Raw genomic sequence first — 22,195 nt, 5'->3', positions numbered from 1 at the left:
CAGCGCGCAAATTTACAGTAAAGTCCCAGGATCGACTAGTCATATTTATAATAGTCCAGCTATTGTACTTGACATCACCCTGTGGTAAGGGTGTAGGATACTACCACCGTAGGTCCTGCGTGTCGTAAAAGGCGAATTAAAGGACAGGCGCTTCCTTGCAGTCTTACTTTTTTAATAAAAAGGCTAGGCCCACCGCCAATGACTGTGGAAATTGCTGCCTTACAGTCTTACTTTTTAGATAAGGGCTAGGTCCACTGCCAACAACTGTGGTCCTGATCTCGAGAGGAAAAATTTCACTTTTAAATTCATTACTATTTGCAGGTAACCAATTTATTAAACGATGTGGTGAAAGTTATCGAAATATTCCATATTGTTCGCAAAGGAAAGTTAGAGGAAAATGACTGTTGCATGATATGACGCCATACCAAGATATGATGCTCAAGTTCGAAGCAGCAAGCATTCGGCTCACTTTGTGGTTTGCCCTAGGTCCCCTCCATGGAAGACTTCTAGACCTCGCATCGAAAGAAAACTGCTCCTTGTAAGTTTTTGAACAATCTTGGAATAGATATCCAAGTTACATAAAGTTTCCTCTTTCTTGTATAGCTTACTCTATGTCTGTTTTGTATGTGTATTGGTGTTTTGAGGCAAGAAAAACAAAACCTGATGACTCATTATCATCTCAATCGTAAATGAGAAATAGCTAACCTGTAGCCTACTCGTACATTGTCTATGGTTCTGTAATTGAATCGATTTTGAGATTTCTTGAAAGGATTTAATTATGTCTTGAAGAGAATGTGAGTTTTGACAGCTGACCGGAGTATCTAAGATGCATTAATGAAGTTCTCAAAACACGGCAGATACGACACGGCATGATAGGTCATATCCAGTATTGCCAACTTATCCGTTAAAACCGCTAGTTCTAGCGGATTCGAGGACTTTCTTGGCGTATTTCAAACATTGAGGACTATATAGCTACGTAATCTGGTGGGAATTTCCATGAATTTGGCAGATTTTCTGAAGAGTTTAGTCTGAAAAGTTGAAATATTGGTTCTATATAAAGCTCTTGTTAAATTAAAAACTTAAAAATAAGTTATTATATATTCCATATTTGTAAAAATGAAATTTTTTAGTGTGAAAGCACCGAGGGGAATGCAATATTAATTAATTTTAAGAACTCCGTGATCTTCCAATCTTTCAAATGTCTTTAGGACGAAAGGACCTGTTAGGTAATTAAGTTAATCAATAGGGTGAAAACTAAGATAAGAACCACCATAAAACTGGCTAATTCTCTTTACACGACAAAAATTACTAAAAGCTACAATGGTATACCCGTACCTACGATACCCCTGGTGTGTGACAGAGACAAAATGAACCAATTTCATCGTGTCTCTGAGCCCACATCAGACAAAGCAAATTGGCGAGCAAAACATATTTTATGTATACATTAAGAAATATAGCAATTTATCGGATGTAAACAAATAGCGGATTTTCACAGCTGGGTTGGCAAATTTTTCTATCGTACATTTGGCACCACTGCGTTGCGACATGTTACAAGGTATGTAATCATGTGATCAAGTAAATTTCTGGCATATTGACAATAGTAATGGAAGAACAGGAACGCATTCTTGTATGATGTGCAGTCCAGTGGTCAGTCGTTGTTTTGGAATTCATTAAGAAGTGCAAATAATCTTTTGTACGACAACTTTCCTGCGAGCAAACGACATCTAGGTGGTGTTGGCCTTGGTTACCTTGATGATATGTCAACATTGGCTGTTTGATCCTTCTCCGAGAATGGTGTTTTATTGTTTTATTAAGTGACACTCGTTATTTTTGTTTTAATCGTTAGGAAATCACGGCGGAATTCAAATATGATGTGATTACTCCCTACTGGATTACACCCTTGGTTTTGCATTGCCCTATAGTTGTAGTAATAGCAGGTATGTAATGAGTAAATCCTGTCTTGACTAGCATACTACTACTAATCGTAGCTTTCCCGATCTGGGAAATTTCTGTTTAGCCTATAGACCGGAGCTAGGCCTTATCCTAATATTCCTTAATACAATTACTCTTTAAGTAGGTCACGATTGTGAAATATATATTGAGTATAGGTAGTGTGTAGTTAAAGGAGTCATTGCCTCCAATAAACATGACAGAGGCCTACCTAGGCCTAAAACTTGATTTACAAAATTAAAATATTGAGCTGTAACGTGACATTGGCCTACCTAGCGGGATTACGGTAAACTTGGTTATTTTGCATATTTAGGGGCTTGTTTTAACTTATATTTTGCACATACCTATAGGGGCTAGTTTTAACTTAAAAATAATTTTAATCATATGCCTATGGTTGGCTAATACCTAGCTACATTGACAGTCTTAAGTTTATAGGCTATGTGGTATTGTGGTAGGTCGCGTTTTGGTGGGATTAGGCTTACTAGACTGTACGAGGCCTACCCATTGACAGTAGCTTATTTTCAATGGAACGTACTTAGAGTCTTACAGCTATTGGTAAGTTTTTTCTCATTCTTATTCCTGTCTTAAGATGTCATTAGGCCCAAACCTATTTTGAAGCTTGTTCAATATCTTGGGCTTTTGAATGTAGCTATCCAGACCTGCCAAAAATCTCTTTCTCTATTCTTCCTAGGCAGTGCTAAAAGCTAGCTGGATTTAGACCCCTCCCTCCCCCACAGTTTGTACCTTGAATAGGCTATTGTCAGTATAATATATACTACCATAATTTATGATACTGACTAAGTTCAGGCTATCCTGATTGAGGAAAAAGTGAATTTATTTGAATAAATATAGGTAGATAGTATTGTTATTGCTTGTATACATCCCTTCGATGTTTTTTACTATGCAGTAAATCATTTAAATGACTCAAAAGTTGAAGGCGGAAGCAATAGAAAGAATATAGCAAGAAAAAAGTTAATGTACATAAAGTCAAATACTAGCGTAAGGTATAGTAGAGAGGGAGAGAGCAAGGGAGATGTTGAGGGAATCAAGATCTACCTAACAATAGCTAGAGGAGGAGATGAGAACCAAGAAGCTTTTGTAAAGATTAGGCAGGAAAATGGATAAAGAGATGTACAGGAACAAAATAAAGTAGGTTAATGGGCAAATGTCAAAGGCAGAGTTGGTTAAGGAGGAATTAAATCAATCTCATCACTAGAGAAAGAAGAAAATGTTTACTTTACAAGAAATGGATGAGGAAGATGGAAACTATTAAAGGAGACATAGTTGATTAATGATAGGAATGGAGAATTTGAAGTTTAGAAAGAAAAGAATAGTGTAACAATGATGGCAGTAATACTGTATTTTGAAAAGCTATTGAATGAAAGGATGAGTAGCCAGCTATGAATTAGAGGATGCTGTGAAATTGAATGAAAAATGTTTGACATTAGAGGAGCTGAGGAACCCTTTGATAAGATGAAAAGTTGACAACCTCCTGAATCAGGAATAACAAGCAAGTAGATGACCTTTGTAGAGGCAAAGGCTTTTGAAAGACTCGTTAGGCTGGGTATGTAACTCTCCCCCATAACAACTTCTAGAGCAAAGACACTGGCAGATATAGGTTATCAGAAGAAGAGGTAAATATTAGCGCAGTAACCCCTCTACTTATCAAACCTTAACTTATCAGACTTCTCTGCTTATCATCTATATTATGATTGTGGGTTGTCCCAGGTTACCAATTTCGACCTGTTGCATTTTGCAGATAAATCTCTCTTAAATTAATGGTAAATGTAAATAACAAGTTTAGCCTATACATTATGTGAAATTACTGTTAGCTGTGGGATATATATCTTGTATCTTCAAGAATAGTCTCCATTATAGGGTGTTTGTTGCTTATCAGACTCCAGATCCGTCTGATAATTTGACTCTATTGTGATGATTGGCAATCGGTACTAAGTCCTTTATTGTTTCAGAGAATTACAAAGAAGAACAGAAAGAGACCTGATGAAGTTCTAGCTATATACTTCCATATATTTTAATACTAATTTAATTGTTGTCCAAGTGAATTATTTTCTTATAAATGTTATGAGGACAGTTCTGTTTTTGTATACTGTATTACCTTTTTCATTTAAAAGTGTGTTCTACTCTTGTGAGCTCTGTTTACCATCGAAAACCATATGGTTAGTCTGAATTTTTTAATGTTTGACGAATTTAAGATTGTCTTGCCTTTAAATATTGCAGGTCATAACATTATCATGGTAATCAGAGTAAACATAAAATTGGGTTCTAAATAGCTATTCTATTAATATTCTCAAATGAAATACATAACATGATGTGTTTTATTTTGCCTGTAGAGAAATCTGCTAGAGTATTGGGAAGGCTAAAATGGAGCTGGAGTGCTCAGGGGCAGGTGCTGAATCCTCTCCGGTTGTGTCACCACATGTTACCTCTGCTCAATCATTGGTTTACAATCCACCGTATTTGTCATCGCAAGGCCTGTCTTCATCCTCCAATAGCACACCAACGATGATGTCTCCTACTCAGTCATCAGCATCATCATCTCAATCAAATTCTCAGTCTCCCACCACAGATCCCCTTACTCAGCTATTATCAGGGACAACAGTGACATCATCTAGTAACTCAACATCAACCATTCCTCCCGAATCCTCAATACATAACTTGTTTGACCCTCTGAGTTCTCCAGACTGGGATATGGCAGGACCACCAGGAATCCTGTGCACTCATAGAGTTAAAAAGTAAGTGTTGAATTTTGCTTTACAGTATGATTTTTGTAACCTAGGAAGCATTAGTTGATGTAAAGACCTCAGGGTTTGTATATTAGAAAAAATACAAATTATTAAAAATTTGTCATTTTGCATAGTAAGATTTGAATAATTTTTCCTGACTTGTTTATAGTAATATGTATTATTAAAAGTAAAGTAGTTTTACCAGACCATGGTGTTGCTTGCCAGCCATGACTATACAACAGAATGCTATAAAATGACTGACAGTAATACAAAAATCTGAGAAGAATTGAAAGACTGGGAATACTAACCTTAATTATTTCCTTTTGTAAAGTTACTTTAAGGCGTAGTTATACTGTGTTATCAATTAACAACATTTACTTAACAAATCGTAACAATAGCTCACAAATTAATTACTATAACCGGGGCCACGTGCTTAACCATTGAGAGGTATGTATATAATTATTTAATGATGCTGTAAAAGAGTGAAATTCTTTTGTCCCATCACATTTGGATGGGACCAGGCAACGAATGAAAGTGAGCTGAGAGTTGTCCTGTGTCACTCACATTAAAAGCATCCCTCTGAAAGGGAGAGGTGGCAGTAGCTTGGAAAAGGGTTGAGGGAAAAAGGGTGATTACATAGTTAATTGGAGAGAGAGAAGCACAAGTGGTGAATCGCAGGATTGTTCACTTGGATGGGTTTCATTAGAAAAAGTTAAGAAATACATACTTCAGTAGGTGGAAAAACAGGAAGCCAAAATACCCGAGTTTGTCTTAGGCTTACCATAGGAGTCCAAAGGACTGATCCAGTAGGGTTATCCTGAACTGATGAAAAAAGTCCATTTTATAAAGGGAAAAACAAAATTCAGTGTGATAATCTAAAGCAAAATCTCAAACAGAATCTTAGGCTACCCAAGTTTCCAGTTATTCCAAGTTTTGTTTAGGTTAAGGATCTGATTTATGGATCCTATCCATCTTGATAAGTGAGAAATGGATTCAGATTTAATTTCCACCATATCATTAGATGTATTACCATGTTCTCAATGAAACCCTGTCACTTCCTTTTTGTATTACTTATAATCCAGATATGCTGACAAATGATGCTAGTTTTCATTTCCTTTGGTGACTACAGACTGTTGCATAGAAATAAGACTTATCATAAAGTAGTCAGATGATGACTATTTATTTCTTAAGATACTGCAGTCCTAAAAAAGCAGTCAGAAATATTATAAAATGTATGAAGTATTATACTAATTATATTTTACTGTATTGTACTCAAGTGACATGCTTGCATAATGGAAAACTTCAAATGCTATGAATAAATTCTGAAATTAGGAAGTACTTCAATTAAAACTTCAGAAATATTTGTTGCCAAATTCATTTTTCAAATAAAGTGAACTAAAATTAAATTTGTTACTTGGTGTGGTATTGTGCTCATGAGTGTGCAAAATTTCCATATCCTAGTATAGGAAGTGTGTTGTGTAAACATTATGTACAATAAGAATTCTTTCTCATTTTCAGAGATTTAAAAAGTATCTTCAATGATCCATTACCTGGCATTTTCATTGTACCTGATGAAGAAAACTTGTACACAGTTCACTGTTTGATTATTGGGCCCTTTGATACTCCCTATGAAGGGGGTTTCTTTCATTTTGTTGTTCGGTTTGGACCACAGTATCCTCTTCATCCACCTCGAGTTCGCCTCATGACAACAGGACACGGAAAAGTTAGATTTAATCCAAATCTTTATAAGAATGGCAAAGTCTGTCTCAGTATCTTAGGGTAAGTTTTTTGGATTTGCATTGGCTTTCAGTTACATTTATACTACTATAGGCACCATTTTTCTCTTATCTGCTATTCATAAACAAAATTTGAAATTTGTATGCTAAGATAAGTACAGTATAGTTATTTTCATAGCTATCAGAATTGAGTTATCAAGTTTTGAATATGTACTATATTTAGGACCTTATAATTTTACACTTTTTACATATTGCTTCACTTAGTACAAACCATTGCCTTGTATATATCCTGAGTACATATTCCCATCTTGAGATGGAAATGTTCACTGGCACTTGTTAAGGTGGTGGTTAATTATGGTAGGTAGCCTACTATGTGGTTCCTCTTGGCAGTAATGATTTCCAGTATGATCATTTGCATACCAGCAGATCCCTATGAGGGACAATACACAACTAAGTAAATGAAAAACCGTTTTATGCATACAATACTCAGACTATGGTTGAAGTTGACATCCACAATACCAGACATCATACACAAATGTCTGCCAGGTAGCAGAGAATGGAGGAAGTAACAAACTAACAAATTCCATTTAATTTGTACAGATGATCCAATTACTGGATGCCTCTGACTCCCTCTGATGTGTCTACAGCCAGCACATCATATGATATAAGAGGTGTAGCAGCTGTAGAATTCGCAGGAAATGTTCTCAGTCAAGACCTGTTAGCATTCCCCACAAATGAGGTTACATGGAGAAACACAAGCAAGGAAGAAGTCAGGTGGTTGTTCTTCAGCTACAAAGAGATGGGTGATCATCAGAAATTGTTGCAAAGCCCAACTTTCACAGAAAGTGAGAGGGCTGGAAAGAATAGCCCATATATTTTGAAATCCTCTTGAAAGCAAGATCCTCATGCACAAGAAGCCAGATTTATTGGCATCTGACCAGTCTTGTGGAATTTTGAAGAAGATAATTTGAAATTAAATCTTCAGAAAATGTATGCTCTAACTATTCAGAGAATTCCTGAATTCATTTATGATGTTGAAAATTATTCAAGCCTTGTCAGTTTAGCAGCGAGTCTCGGTTGGTGACCGAAAGTAAAATGGTACAACTCTGATATTAAAGTATGTCAGTGAATTCCTTCAACTACAGCCATAGTATTCACCTTTGCTGGATGGAGTTCATTGTTGGATGAGTGGTTTTAACGCTCGCCTACCAATCCGGTGGTCCGAAGTTCGATTCTCGGCTCTGCCAACGCGGAATCAGAGGAATTTATTTCTGGTGATAGAAAATTTCTTGATATAATGTAGTTCGGATTCCACAATAAACTGTAGGTCCCGTTGCTAGGTAACCAATTGGTTCCTAGTCATGTAAACATATCTAATCCTTCAGGCCAGCCCTAGGAGAGCTGTTATTCAGCTCAGTGGTCTGGTAAAACGAAGAGATACTTAACCTTTGCTGGATAAGAACTAGATCTATTTGGCAGGAAGGAGCGTTGATAAAGTTCCATATCAATATTAATTGGTAAAATTAATTGATAAAACCTCCTTATAAGAATGTTGCACTGCCAAGCATATCTTTGAGCACTTATGGCAGGTAGACCCAAATGTGCCCAGGTTTCTGGAAGATAAATACTCGTAAATCATACACGTTAGCAGAAATATACTTTCATAATGATGAGTTCTAAGCATTAGTTGCTAGAGCCACCACAGAGTACCAAAATACTTCATCTTAAACAATAAGTTTTGAAATGTTGACAAAAACTGATGCCTATGGAGTATATAAAAGATTGCATATAAAACATGTAAAATAATGTTGTATGATTATTACTAGTACTAAGCAAGACAAACTGATGGGATTGGGTTGAACATATGTATGGTTATGAGTGTTTAGATAATTTTTTGTATGAATATTACAATTTTGTTTATAGTAAAAATGCAGTCTGGTTGAACATTTAGATTGTTTAAGATTGTTTGCAAACATTACAGGGAAGCTGTTAATATACTAAATATAAATGCATCATTAAGAATCACTGTTTTTGTTGCCACGATTCCTTAGTTTGTCTAATGCATTTTTGATTATCGTAATTCTTTGAAGTATGTATTGTGCTCATGTGATGGTTAAATTTGATCAAATTAAAGATCTGAATTTCGCTGAGAGTATATCTTTATGTAGGAATTTTAATTTATTTGTTATTATGTTTTCATTACCCATGTGCAAATTTCCTCCAAGTTATAATCCGCAAAAGTCTTTGCCAACTTTATGTACTATGGTCAGGCTCTTGGAATATTTGAGGCATTGTTTGATTATGTAATATCCTGCAACTAAAATTAGTTTCAAGAACTAATAGATTTCATTTACAGCACATGGTCTGGTCCAGCTTGGAGTCCGGCTTCCAATTTGTCAAGCGTTTTATTGTCAGTCCAGAGCCTTATGAATGAACATCCCTACCACAATGAGCCTGGTTTTGAGAAGGTATGTGGCTATAATAAATAAGTTTGAAATTAGGTTTCATTTTATTTGTTCCTCTGAGAAAACATTTCCCTTACTTTCAAGGAACCATAACCTTAGTCATGAGAAGCCAAAGTTTAGGCCTGTTTTTAAGGATTAATCTTTCACCATAACCTAACTTGGATTATTGCTCTTAATTTTCTTTAAAGCAGATGTTTGGATTAGTAATTATATATAATTTAAAAGTATTTGGGGAGCAGTTGTTGAACTTTATAAGACTGTATGCTATACTTTAACTTTCATCTGGATGTGAAAAATATTCATCGCCAACTGTATCCAGGCTACAGGTTTTAGGCTTTGCACTATATTGGTACCCAGGCTTGCCACAAGTGCTTTTAAATTTTGTCTGATCCCAAGCCTTTTTGTTGATATTGGTAAGTTATTTCTGGACATTGACCAATAAAGCATAGTCTGTTGGTACTTGTATAGATTACAAAGACTTCTAATGCCCTTGCTCATGAAATTGCTTCAAAAGAAGCTTTCTTTTGTTTTTATGAGACTTCCTAAATATCCCCAACCAGTTTGGTTCTGAGTAAGATTTTAAATAATGTAAATAAAAACTAAACTTTTATCATAAAGTTTCTGTAACTCCTCCCTTGAAGATGCTAGAAATGTCCCTCTGCAATTATTTTATAGGACTTAAAATAATTTGACAGAGGGGTGGAAGTTGTGCCTAGTTTTCTGCAACATTTTTGAGAGCATGAAACTTCACAGTTCATAGTTACAAATTGCTCCAGTTTAATGTAGGCACTGAGTTTCAAGTCTGCTGAAAGTGTAGCTTTTTTTTTTTTTTTTTTCATTTTATTGCAAATGCTGGCCTTCTACAACAAAATAAAATTTACATATTATAGAGTTTGAGAACAATTATTCTGTTTTATTTGCTTTTCATGTGTAGTAAGTTGTAATCTTGTAAATTCCTTTATTTGCTGTTTGGCATCATTGACTGAGGCAGTCATGATGCCAAACAACACGCAGTTACTTACTTAAAAGCCAAAGGGCTCCATTAGCTAAAGCAACCCAGTACAGAAAATGAAATAATCTTAAAGAATAAACTATATAAGAAAAACTAACGAAGAAAAACAAGTTTAAAAAAAAGTATAAAACAACTCATGTGAATCTGACCAAGGCAAAATTACTTGTACCCAACTCAAACTTTTAAAGTTGCAGCTGTGTAATTATCTGACAAGGAAGCTTATTCCATAATTTGGTCACAGCTGGAGCAAAACTTTTAGAAAAGCATGTGGTACTGAACCTCACCAAAGAAAAGTCAATATAACTAGCCTCTTATGTTTGGGAGTTGTATTGTCTGGGAATATCTGAATGCGAAGTATGGAAAGAAAGAGAAATTTAATAGCACACACGATGTAAGCTAATTGAATGACATCGGAGATCAATACTAAGATATGAACTAAGAAATTTACTTTTAGTATATCTCAAGTATTTTGCCAAACGTTTAAGTTGTCACTGAACTGCTGATTGGAGCAACATACAAAAGATAAACAGTTCTGCTGGATTGACGGGTCTCGTAAAATTTTGAAATATTTTGTCAAGCCAATGTTTCTCTAGGTGAATTTGGAGTTATGTAGTAGAAGAAATTTTATCATTGGAAAGGTCAGTGTCAAGGATCCATTGTCCTATAAAATTGCACTAGTTTTTCAAGGGTTCACTTTCATTCCTCATAATTTGTACAGTGTTTCCCCCGTATTTGCGGGAGATGCGTACCAGACCCCCCCGTGAATAGTTAGAATCCGCGAATGTTTGGAACCCCTATAAAAGCGCTAAAAACAGCCTATTTCGTTAATTAAAACTTAAGAAAAACCACTAAAAATCTTCATACTTGGTTTTTTTAATAGCTTTATCACAAAAAGTGCATTTTATGATGAAATTGATCACAAAAACCAGGAATATGTGGATATTTCTCATAGAAAAATACCGCGAATGCGCGAATTTTCCGCGAATAATGCAGGGAAACGTTCCCAAGAGAAATCCATGAGTGTGTGAGTCCGCGAATCTGGAGAACGCGAATACGGGGGGTCCACTGTATTATGCACCAGTTTTACATATTTTACAACCAGTCATGTTACTATCAAGGAGACAGGTATCCTTGGAGATAAAGTATTTTGTATCTAGTTATACATACACACTGCTGACTATGGTATTTCAAGATGTATGAAGTGAAGACTACTCAAGGATGGACAGTGTGTACTTACAAACTCAAGCCAAGTTACCACCCCCCAAGGAGACATGGATGTTTCCTGGAGGTAGCATCAGTCTATAAAAATTTATGTATATTGAGTCAGCCAGAAATGACATTATTGCCTATCAATAAGTAGCTGTTTAGCAGTTGAATTGATATAGGAAGCTTGTACTTGTATGTGTACATAAAAATCTATAATAAATTTTATTCTCTAAATTCAAACTTCACATTTTAAGGGGAGTGATTTCTTCCCAGTTCCTCTCATTTGTATTTTTCATGCTTCATCTTTATGAAGTATGAAATTTTGGTTTTAGATTGACAGTGCAGTAATGAGATTCTGTTGGAGAATTAGGTATTTTCATTTTAAAGTCAAAGTTAATAGAGGTTTGATTTACAGAAAATTTTCACAAGTCTTGTTAGTGGTGTATATTATCCTGTCTGTTAAGCAGGGTAAAAAAGTAATACAAGAGAATCTTGCATATCTTTTAATTAAATCATAGCTCAGAGTGAAAGGCTGCAGTGTTCAGTGATTAATCTTTCTCTGAAGGCATTTGTAAATTATGCTGAAGGCATTTGTAAATTATGCTGTATCTGTAAAACAAATATCATTAGAAATGCTTTTGTTCATAGACATCCATCAGTTGGTTACAGACTTCCTTATGCATTCCACAAGTAGTGACATAGTGAATATCAGCCAACTAACAATTGTGTGAGGTACTTTATACTTTAAATTGATGAAATAAGGCAATAAGTTGTATCTGGTTTAAAGAAAATTTAAAGTAATTTGGATTAATTATTCCTATGTTTGAATAGTTATGTGCCATGAATAAATATATTATGTGAGACTTAACAAATTTCTACATCTATTTCTCCTGACATGGTATAGCCATTAAGTTATTTTGGAAAATATCTTACAAACAGAGAAAGATAGTTTTAGAATACCTCAGGTAACTGGAAGAGTTTCTAATAGTTGGTATTTACTATACAAAAACAAAGTACAATATAGCAACATGAAATATGCTGCCTCATTGTTTACAGCTGTGCAACTTGTGGTACAGTACGTATATATGTCTCTGACTATAGACTACTAACCTGTAGACTGTGTTCATTTTCATTAAGTCAGCTTAATCTGGGGTAGAAGCCATCTCAGATATGGACACGTATTGAATGAAGAAGAATTACCGTTTTTCATAACTGGGGAACTGGGGTGTTTTGAGATGTTGATGATTGCTTGGCTGAAAAGGACACTTCTGGGATGTGTCTGGAGATTGTTGTTACCACAGTTTATGCAAATGTAAAATAACCTGTGTTTATGAAAACAAAATTTATATTTCTAGAATATTATATACATGTTTTCACTTAGTAATCCTTTTATTATTATTTCCTCCATGAAACATTAAAGGAACGTAAACCAGGAGCTAGCAAGGCTTACAACACTATAATTGAACATGAAACAATAAGGGTGTCTGTGCTGGAACAACTTAACTGTATACGTCCTGCAGCTCCAGAAGAAATGATAAAATTCATGAAGGCTTCTTTTCTAGAATATTATGATCACTATGTGGATATCTGCAAGAGTAATTTATATCAAGATGGAGCAGTAATGGAGGTAAGAGTGATTGTCATGTGGTTTTGCTTTTCTGCTAATTTTGATAAACATTTTTTCTGAGCATGTTGTAGCAGAACTTTTTATGGTGACTGGTAGCCTTACCATGGGGATGAACTGATATGTATGAAAGTTGTATTTAGAGAATATTGTTAACTATCAGTTGAGATGCTGTATTTCTTATAGATGTACTTAGTCACTGGCATAATTTGTTTGTAGATGCACTGAGATTTAATTACATAGTAAATCTTAATTTGGATTACATATACTAAGAAACTGTTTCCTTCTCTTGTTATTGAGCATCCTTTGATTGCAAGTTTTGAGGATGATCTTGTTAACTGTTAAATTCAAAGATGAATGGAACAACGCAAGTAGAAATAATAAAAAGATTATATGCACTGGATGTGTATGTATATTGCTATTGATTTTTACTGAGCAAGTAGCTCAGTAAACATTTCATTCAAAAATATTCATGTACGTATGTGAGGGCTTATTATAGATACATTACAGCAATATTGATGTGTATTTATTTTGGCATATGAAAATTTACAAAATCTTTGCACTGTCCAAAACTTTTAAAAGATAATTGAGGTTAGGCATCATGAATTATATGGGGTTAGTATGTAATGCACAGGTTGACAGATATACGTACACAGTTCAGGTAATCTCATTTTATTAACACAGTCCAAGAGGAAAAAAATTTGAGTAAAACGACAGACATGTCGTCAGCAGATGAAATAAGAACCTAAACAAATAAATTGAGTGATTTTCAGAGTAGTATTAAGGACAGCATTATGTTGGAGCTTCTGCAAGCAATTGTAGAATAACTGTTCATCTGTCAGTCTGTTTACTCTCTCTTTCTCTCTTGTTTTGTGTATCATTATTTTACACCAAGTTATGATGAAATTTATATTCTTTGATATGTGTTAGTGCATATCATTACGTATATATTTTTAAAGGTGTAAAGATTTTGTAAGTTTTGGTATACTGTACCAAATAAATAACAATATTGCTGTAATATGGCTATGATGAGCCATGTACCCATACTTGAAGATTTAAATGAAATGTCTGATATATTTTTGAAGTTGATTTAACAAACTGCAATGAAAAATTAAAACAGATGAAACCAATGCTGAATTGTGGTGTTCATTCTTAGAAGAATGTTGCAACAAAATAATATACTGAACTTTTTAATTTGCTTCATTTGCCCTGAATGCAGGACAAATCTTACAATCAATCTTTAGTGATTGTACCATTTTTAACCAGTAACGTATATCAATTAAGCACCTCAGTGGTGTGGTTGGTATGGTGTTGGCGTACCACCTCGGTGGCCGTGAGTTTGATTCTCGGGCATTCCACTGAGGGGTTAGTTATGTGTATTTCTGGTGATAGATGTTCACTCTCGACGTGGTTTGGAATTCACGTAAAGCCGTTGGTCCTGTTGCTGAATAACCACTGGTCCCATGCATGTCAAAACACCATACAAACAAACAACATAGATAATTTATTGGAAACATTCTTGAAAGAAATTTTATCAGATTCCTTAACATTTTCAGTTTAGCTAGTTATTCCATTTTTAAAAAGTTGCAATTTATTAAAATAAGATTTAGCACATTAGATGAATAATGTCATAAAAGTCCTTATTGCACACTAACGAGAGGTGTATGGAGGTTAAATTTCTTGTATACTTTGAAGATTTTGGTTACTATTTTGGTGATGGAAAGTTTTTCTGAAATATGATATCTTTGCAGGATCCAATTAGCAGAGAAGTGCGAGGAAAATTTCAGTATGGTGCTATGCTTAAGCAACTAGAAAAATTAAAGGAGAGTATAACCCCATGTGGAATACCTTCTATTCCTAACTTTCCTACTACTCCCGTAAGTGGAATGTCCGAAGTTGATGATGGTGACGCTTCAAGTATTAGTTCATGTGCAGCGAGTGATGAGGAGGAAGAGGGAGGTGAAGGCGAGCAACCTGCTGAAGGAGAACAAGAGGTAGTTGATGTTGGAATGAATATGCTAATGCTGGATGAGGAGTAGGCCTTATAAGGATATTGGTCATTCAGTTTTAGTTTTAAATACTGTACCTGCACTGCCATGTAATATTTTTAGCTTATCATATTACCTTTGAACTTGAAGGTAAATATAAAAGGGTTTGTAAGATAATCTTGAGAATTCTTGTTCCCTTACCATGATCTTGTGAGTCTCCCTTAGAATTTTGTTTTACCAAAAAACTCAATGCCTATAATTGTACAAGTTTATCAATTTGGATGTTGAGTAATTTGAAGTTTCTGCTAGTTCTGGAAATAGGAAGTTGGAAGCTTTGATGTACATGATCAATGATGTTTTTCTTTTGTAAATTATTTTATTCTTAGGTTTGTATGTTGTATTCTTAATGCTGAGTAATACATTCCTCATGTGATTTAGCATTATCAATATTTTTATGTCTTTTTATAAGTGTAATTTTATATGAGTTACTGGTATTTATAGAGATGATCTTATCATATGGTGCTGTTAAGAGCATAGTTAATATACAAGTATATGTATATAAATATATCCACATTTACAAGCAACAAGTTAAAAGGACTGTAACTCCCACTTCCAGTTTATTATATTAAAACAAAGGTTCATTTTAAGGAGCTTTCTACTGTTATATATTTTTCTTTATTATTTCAGTGAACCACAGTTGTGTTAAATTGCGGGAGAAGTCGTAATAACTATTTTTCAGTAAGTTACATAGTCCATTTGAAATTTTGTAATGTTGCAACAAATCACTTAACAGGAAATAATCAATGGCAATTACTTGTTTGAATCTCACTAACCTTTACATATTGGGGTCATCTGGAGGATCTAGACCACACTGTATTTTCACCTGAATTTATTGTTGCAAAGTAATTTTATATGGATGAAGTAGTATACAAGCCTCCCTCTGTGCATTCTACAGCGTAGGGTAGTCCTTTATTTCTAGAAATGTTGTATTTAACCATTAGCACACAAGGACGCAGCATGTATGCTTTTATCAGCCATTACAACTCTCAGTTTGATTCCCCTTAATTTATCATCAGGATTATTTCCCCAGCTCAAGGCATAAGCACCTGCCTTGTAGAATGACACCTTTAGTAAAAGGCTTGACACAAAATGATAACTGTCAGTACGGTGTTGGCGCACCACCTTGGTAGCCGCGAGTTCGATTCTTGGGCATTCCATTGAGGTGTGAGAGATGTGTATTTATGGTGATAGAAGTTCACTCTCGATGTGATTCGGAAGTCACGTAAACCGTTGGTCCCGTTGCTGAATAACCACTGGTTCCATGCAATGTGAAAATACCATACAAACAAACAAAAAACAAAATGATAACTGACCTTCCTTAAGATGAGCATCAGAAATCAATGACAGCAGAATGTTGGATAGGGTTAAGGCATACATTGTGTTGTCTCCTCGGCTTCAGCTCTGAACACCCAGTAGAGGAACATTAAAGTCCTTTATATAATATTTACCCAATGTGCTGCCTTGTAAATGGATAGGCATAGTTCAGAAATGGTTCCCTAGTCTCGGGCACATGATAGCGTAAAGAATATCCTGTTTTATAAATAGCAAAAATTGAAAAGTGGACCTGGAATGTATAAGCCTTGAATCAAGCTTCATGGAATAGGAAGAAAATGAATTCAAGAAATATGGACCAGACTTATTTATTTACAATTCAAGGTGTAAAGGTATGGGAAAAAGGGAGTACAAAGAGGTAATGTGTATATTATTCAGAAAGAGCGAATGGCATTGGTAAGAGAATGAGTACGCATGATCTATAATCTTGAAGCTCAAAGAGCAATAAGCAGTAGATTATGGCTGACAAGTGACAAGTAAGTACTGCGTAGGGGGTTAGTGCCATCAGTGGACCTCATGCTGTGCTCTGTAGCATTACTTATGGTACTTTGCAGCATTCTTTCAGCCCATAGCTCTTACCCCTTTCTGTACCTCCTTTCATATTCTCTCTTCCATCCTACTTTCCACCCTCATCTAACAATTGACTCATAGTGCAACTGGGGGATTTTCCTCCTGTTACACCTTTCAAACCTTTTACTCTTTCCGTTTCAGCACTGAATGACCTCATAGGTCCCACCAGCGAATGAACTCCAAAAAAATTAAAGATGAAATATTCCAGTTTTTGCACAATATTTTCAGGTTTTGTCTTTTGTTTCAAAAATCATCATAAAAATGCTAAATATATAATTACACTGAAAAAAGCTTAAAATATATATAAATTTAAATGAAATATTTAACGCATTTTAGTCCTTCTTTAGATGTGTGATTTTTGTTTCAAAAAAAAGGTTCAATTTTGGTAGACAGTTTTTGAGAGTTTATTTTCATCTTTTGATGCAAGATTTTTGTGTCAAGAATAATTTTAAAAATCACCTAAAAAGGAGGAAAAAAATACAACATTTATGATAATTTTGCATTTGATTTAATTCTGACTTCTGTTTCCATAATCATTTCGAAAATTACCCAAATTAGGACAATGAATATAACATAAAAGAAGGGTTTAAAAAATAATGAACTAAAATTTTTGGGAGTTTTTCACTGTGATATGAATGCAAAAGTTGACAAGGATGATGAAGTGAAAGTTGACAAACAAAAATGGAAAGTTTTTTTAGGAACCAATATTATATTTAGGTTAGAGTAAAGATAAAAACTTGATTGATATAGGACATGCACACAATGTTTTAGTTTGCAAAAGGCCGTAAGATTTACTACGTCAGCATAATAGAATGTATCCTATGTCTAGAGGGATGAGACTCAAAATAAGTTTGAAGAAGAAGTAATGATAGTTTTCGCGCATGTTATAATATGAGACTGGGAAAGAGTGAATGAAAAAACTTTTGAACAATTAGGAACAATGATATCCATCACAGGGTCTCAAGTCGGAATTGCAAATCAAACGACATGAAAAGAGATGGAGATGCTTATGTCCTTTCCTTTGTACAACCCTTGTAGAATAGTATGAGTGTTGGGAGACCAGGTCTATTTGGATGAGTTCTATCAGCAGTGATGCTGGATATAACTCGGTATTTGTGGGAGATAAAGCCCAGGAAAGACAGAAGTCTCAGAATTTCACTGAGGCCTCTTTTGTCACAGGGGGGACAAATTAAGAGGATATGCCAAAAAAATTACAGAAAACATAAGTTAACCCAGGGTAATTAAACTTGTGGGCTCAACCATTGGCAAGCTAAGTTCGTACAATAAACGAAGATAAGGAGCAGTAACAAAGGAAACGTTCGTTGATGCTACTACAACAATCATTGCAAATTTTATTTCAGGCGTCTTTCATTAGGAGTTAGTATTGCCGGTGATGATTTTGCTAAATTCATAAATATGAGACTGGAATAGTTTTTCTTAGTAAATGAAACTGTATCGGGTTTATATAACAGTGTGAAAATTAGTTCCAAATTCTACCCGTATAGTGTAATTATGTCAGAAATTAGCTTAATAACTTGTCAATGAAAGACGCCCATCATATGACGTAACACCTTGAAGTCGTTCAGCAACTTTCGAAGCTATGGAAATTATGACCTTAGGTGGACCAGGAATTAAACTAGCGCTCAGAGGACTGAGGCTAAAGCATACGGGAATTATCAGGTACCGGTAGACATAGGCTAACCTTAGTAGACTATTCGTAACCGGCTAGGTACCTAGCCTAGTAGGAATGTTGTTCCTGTAGTAGCTAGACCTATGGGGGTTAGACCTAGGCCCAATTCCGTCCGTGACCCACAGTGCAATGTGATGTTACCCTGGGGTCCTAAGACTTACCTTTTGTCATTTTGACTATCAAAGTGTATGGTTAGACCTATACATATTGTCTAGCCTAGTATAGAGGTGGTCTAGACTTACTAGGCTACTACCTACCTTCGTGGACTGGGCGAACAATGGGGACCAAAGTACCTACCTACTAGGCTAAGCAGAGCGTAAGGGGTCGAGGCCTAGGCCTACATTGAATCATCATGACCCAAAACTCCGAAATGTACAGTTTCCTTAGGCCTACCGGCCTAGGTAGGCGGTATCTGTTGCAAATGCTAATGCTACTAGGTAGTTGGGTATAACAAAACCGGTATGGTAATATTTTAGTTTCAACCATTATGGGAAATCTATTATATTGATATTTTTCTCGAGTAAAGCACGTGATAACAAAACACTTCTTCTCAATACATTATTGTCGCTAATGCATACTTACAGAGAAAAAAAAAGATTAAGTTTTTACCTCGAATTTTTCCTAAGTCGGGAGAGGTGTTTCCTCTACGGTAATGTTTACTTTTAATGAGCCCTCTAACTTACTTTCTTACGGCAAACAAAAGCAGTTCCAGTTACTCATTATTGGCTGAGAGGTGTGACATCGTTTATGACGTCATGGTTTTCATAACCAATTACGAATGACTTGAGTCGAAAACTAAGTTCACTAGCATTTCAGCGGAGTAATACAGTTACCTGTCTAGTGTCCACTGGTATCCTTGTTTGACTGAATACTCGAATAATGAAGCAAAAAACGGCATTTTGTCTTCCTGTACCTATGGCAGAGGTAGTGGCTGGCCCTTCTGGCATTAATTTGACAGACCTTCGATTTCCTACGATTGTTTTGCAGTGCAATGTGGTCGTCGGGTACCTGGCCACTTCCTACTTTAAGTTGCATGTCAGGGAACCTTGCAACGGCTTCACGTTTTCCCTCAAAGCACCAGCACATTTTTATCAACCAACAGTTTAAGGTAAGCTTCATTAATTTATAGAGTATATTATAATGGTGGTAGTATAACGATGTATACAGCAGTACCATCACTTTGGATTTGGTTTGATGGATGTTTAGGTAGTTGGCCTTAAGGGGGGGGGGTCGCAGGGGGCGGAGCCCCCCCGCTAGGCCTAGGTAGGGGTACAGGGCCCTAGGTAAGGTTAGGTTAGGTTGGTTGTTTAGGTTTTCGGTAGTGCCCCGAAAATCACTGTGGCCTTAAGGGGGGGTCGCAGGGGGCGGAGCCCCCCCGCTAGGCCTAGGTAGGGGTACAGGGCCCCTAGGTTAGGTTAGGTAGGTGGGTTTGTTAGGTTCTGTGGTGCCCTGAAAATTACTGTGGCTTTAAGGGGGGTCGCTGGGGGGCCCTACCCCCCTCCCCCCGGTAGGCCTAGTTAGGGGTATGGGGGAGGGGTGCTGGAACATTAATTATTCATTTATTGCAAATATCATTCAATGCCCCAACACCCTCCCCCCCCTTCCCCCACCCAAAACCCCGGTTCCCAAAGGGTGTCCCCCATAATTGGTGGGATGAACTAGGGTATACATACTAAATCTCTAAATCGGTTGGTTTGCGAGTCAAAATAAACGTGAAATTCATTGAAACCACACTATTTCTGATGCAACAAATATATTTTTATTGCATTTTTCCGTTCCAAATTTTGCTGAAACTCAACTAAAAATTTAACCACCGGTAATTTCTAGCAGAAGTCAATCCGCGGTGGCCTAGACTATGGCAATTGACGTTTTTCTATGTTATTTTACTAAGGGTAGAATATCACGACAGGCCAACCCTCATCACGGTGGACGGGTCTTATTCACTCGATATTTAATTGGTGAAACATGAATACAATTGCAACTCTAAGCATACCATATAAAAGACTGAAGTTTCGTCAACATATTGTGATATATGAAAGCCCCATACGAACTAAAATAAGCATGTGAGCTCTTTGTAAAATAAGTTTTTCAAGGTGGCAGTTTTTGAAATCCAATATGGCGGCTACGTTTTGCATGGACGGTTTCTCATCAGTGACGGCCACCATCTTTCCCCAGCCTTCCCACGCTCATTTGAACAATGTTAGCGTATGTATGTAACGTTTATTGATCTTACTCAAGATTGCAGTTGTAATCAGCACAATAAAACAACATTTTGTTTGCCTATATTAGTGAAAGTATGAAACTTGTTAGTCCGGGGTTATGGTTGGAACTGAGTTCATTCTTACCTTGTAATCAGTGGTTTTATCCTTACTGCCATCACAACTGAAACTCTACCCCAGTTGCTTTATTTTGATTGTAATTATACACATTTTGGTCTTAATTTCACTCCACAGTGCACTCGAACCACATTGCTGTTCGTGTTTTCCTAAGCACTCACTCCGTAAACAAAGTTACGAGCAGCAGACGACAACACTGATTATGAGATGCAAAGCTTTATTCCCCTTAATTGGTTACTTTACTCAATATTTAGTTTAACTCTAACTCTACTTCAAAATGTTTATTTAATTCATGTCCATTATCCCTTTTTTGCAACCAAATTAACCCCCAAAAATTACAAATGTTTCGGATGTATACTTACGAGTAGACACGTGAGGTAAAATGGCTCATCGTTGCCAATCTAGTGGAGTGTCACACATACGCCGATGCATTTAAAAACTGTTTCGATGAATTCTAGTTGTCATAGTAATGCAGTAATGATAAAATTGCTCTAATAGTATATATACTACAAATAGATACGCTAATTTCACTTATTTCCCCGGTTTTGTGTAAGTCTTATACCTAGTTTGGAGGGTAAACACACACCAATTGACAACACTGATAAACAATTGAAGAGCGCAAAACGCCGCAAAGAATGCTGTAGTCCCCTTGAATAAGTACGAATAAGTGCTGGTAAGAAGGTGGGGTTTACGATTGTTGTGATGAAAGTGCCCCAGCGTCTATGGGTACAAGTGGTGCGCAGATTTAGCACATGAAATGGGGAAGTTTGTTGACACAAGCGACTCCGTAAACATCAAGGATAGCGTCAATCTTCGATACATTTTTAGTTGGTAAGTAAAAATTTCTAAAGCGTTTTTGGTGAGATTTCCACTGCCGTAGCCACCCTTTTCAGTACCCTCTGTTGCTCAGTTTTTCACCAACAAGAAGTCGCAACTGATGCCCATCTCCGTTTCAGGAAACGGCGTTATAATGTACTTTTTCGGAGGGTGGCTAGCGTTGATTGTAGGTGGCCTGCTTGGCCTGCTGTGATATTCTACCCTCCCTACTGAACAAGAATTTAAAGTAATAGGCTATATTTATTCGGACGACTAATTAACCCCCAGGGGCCAGTACTAAACACGGCGAAATACATTGGACGCCCCAATCCCTAGTGGATGTCGTAGCCGCGGTTACGTTCCTTGCAGTCCGTGTGGAACTATATTCTTTAGAATTAGGCTACCCTGCAAGAAACGTAACCACGGATACGACATCCACTAGGGATTGGGGAGTCCAATGTATTTCGCCGTGTTTAGTACTGGCCCCTGGGGGTTAATTACAGTCGTCCGAATAAATATTACTTAAAATTCTTGTTCAATAGGTAAAACTGCATAGAAAAACCGCAACTGCCATAGTCTGGGCCGCCGTGGATAGGTACCCTAGATCTACCGTAAACCTCTTTTTCTCTTTTTATGTGAAGGGTTTGGGTAAGGGGAGGGCAGATC

The 22,195-nt window shown here is 36.2% G+C and overlaps 2 protein-coding genes across 4 annotated transcripts in view; both read left to right on the top strand.

Annotated features, from left to right (window-relative positions):
• The first annotated feature begins 358 nt into the window (after positions 1-358).
• Positions 359-15,541, top strand: LOC135208594 (ubiquitin-conjugating enzyme E2 Z-like). Of its 3 annotated transcripts, XM_064240946.1 has the most exons (7): positions 1,735-1,937; positions 4,302-4,703; positions 6,213-6,473; positions 8,787-8,898; positions 12,534-12,740; positions 14,489-14,731; positions 15,413-15,541. In XM_064240946.1, exons 2-7 carry the CDS (start codon positions 4,333-4,335, stop codon positions 15,413-15,415), a joined length of 1,197 nt encoding a protein of 398 aa, XP_064097016.1. In that variant the 5' UTR covers positions 1,735-1,937; positions 4,302-4,332; the 3' UTR covers positions 15,416-15,541. The 3 variants fall into 3 exon arrangements, with proteins under 3 accessions (XP_064097015.1, XP_064097016.1, XP_064097014.1); XM_064240945.1 differs by lacking the exon at positions 1,735-1,937 and adding an exon at positions 359-538 and having other exon boundaries at positions 14,489-15,541; XM_064240944.1 differs by having other exon boundaries at positions 1,736-1,937; positions 14,489-15,541.
• Positions 15,542-18,048: 2,507 nt separating this feature from the next.
• The window catches only part of LOC135208593 (oxidoreductase NAD-binding domain-containing protein 1-like), a 49,245-nt gene continuing 45,098 nt past the window's right edge, over positions 18,049-22,195 (top strand). Inside the window, exon 1 of the mRNA XM_064240943.1 lies at positions 18,049-18,367. Coding sequence (XP_064097013.1) covers positions 18,288-18,367 — 80 coding nt within the window. The 5' untranslated portion in view covers positions 18,049-18,287. The remainder of the gene's footprint in view (positions 18,368-22,195) is intronic.

The sequence above is a fragment of the Macrobrachium nipponense genome, chromosome 35 (assembly GCF_015104395.2).
Source record: "Macrobrachium nipponense isolate FS-2020 chromosome 35, ASM1510439v2, whole genome shotgun sequence".
NCBI classification, from domain to species: Eukaryota; Metazoa; Arthropoda; class Malacostraca; order Decapoda; family Palaemonidae; genus Macrobrachium; species Macrobrachium nipponense.
This window is presented reverse-complemented; position numbering and strand designations above follow the sequence as displayed.

Excerpts from the sequence above, each read along its gene's own strand:
- LOC135208594 (XM_064240945.1), top strand. The coding sequence starts at position 4,333 with ATGGAGCTGGAGTGCTCAGGGGCAGGTGCTGAATCCTCTCCGGTTGTG. Across the intron at positions 8,899-12,533 it reads ATGAGCCTGGTTTTGAGAAG|GAACGTAAACCAGGAGCTAG; the intron begins GTATGTGGCTAT and ends GAAACATTAAAG. Across the intron at positions 12,741-14,488 it reads AAGATGGAGCAGTAATGGAG|GATCCAATTAGCAGAGAAGT; the intron begins GTAAGAGTGATT and ends ATATCTTTGCAG.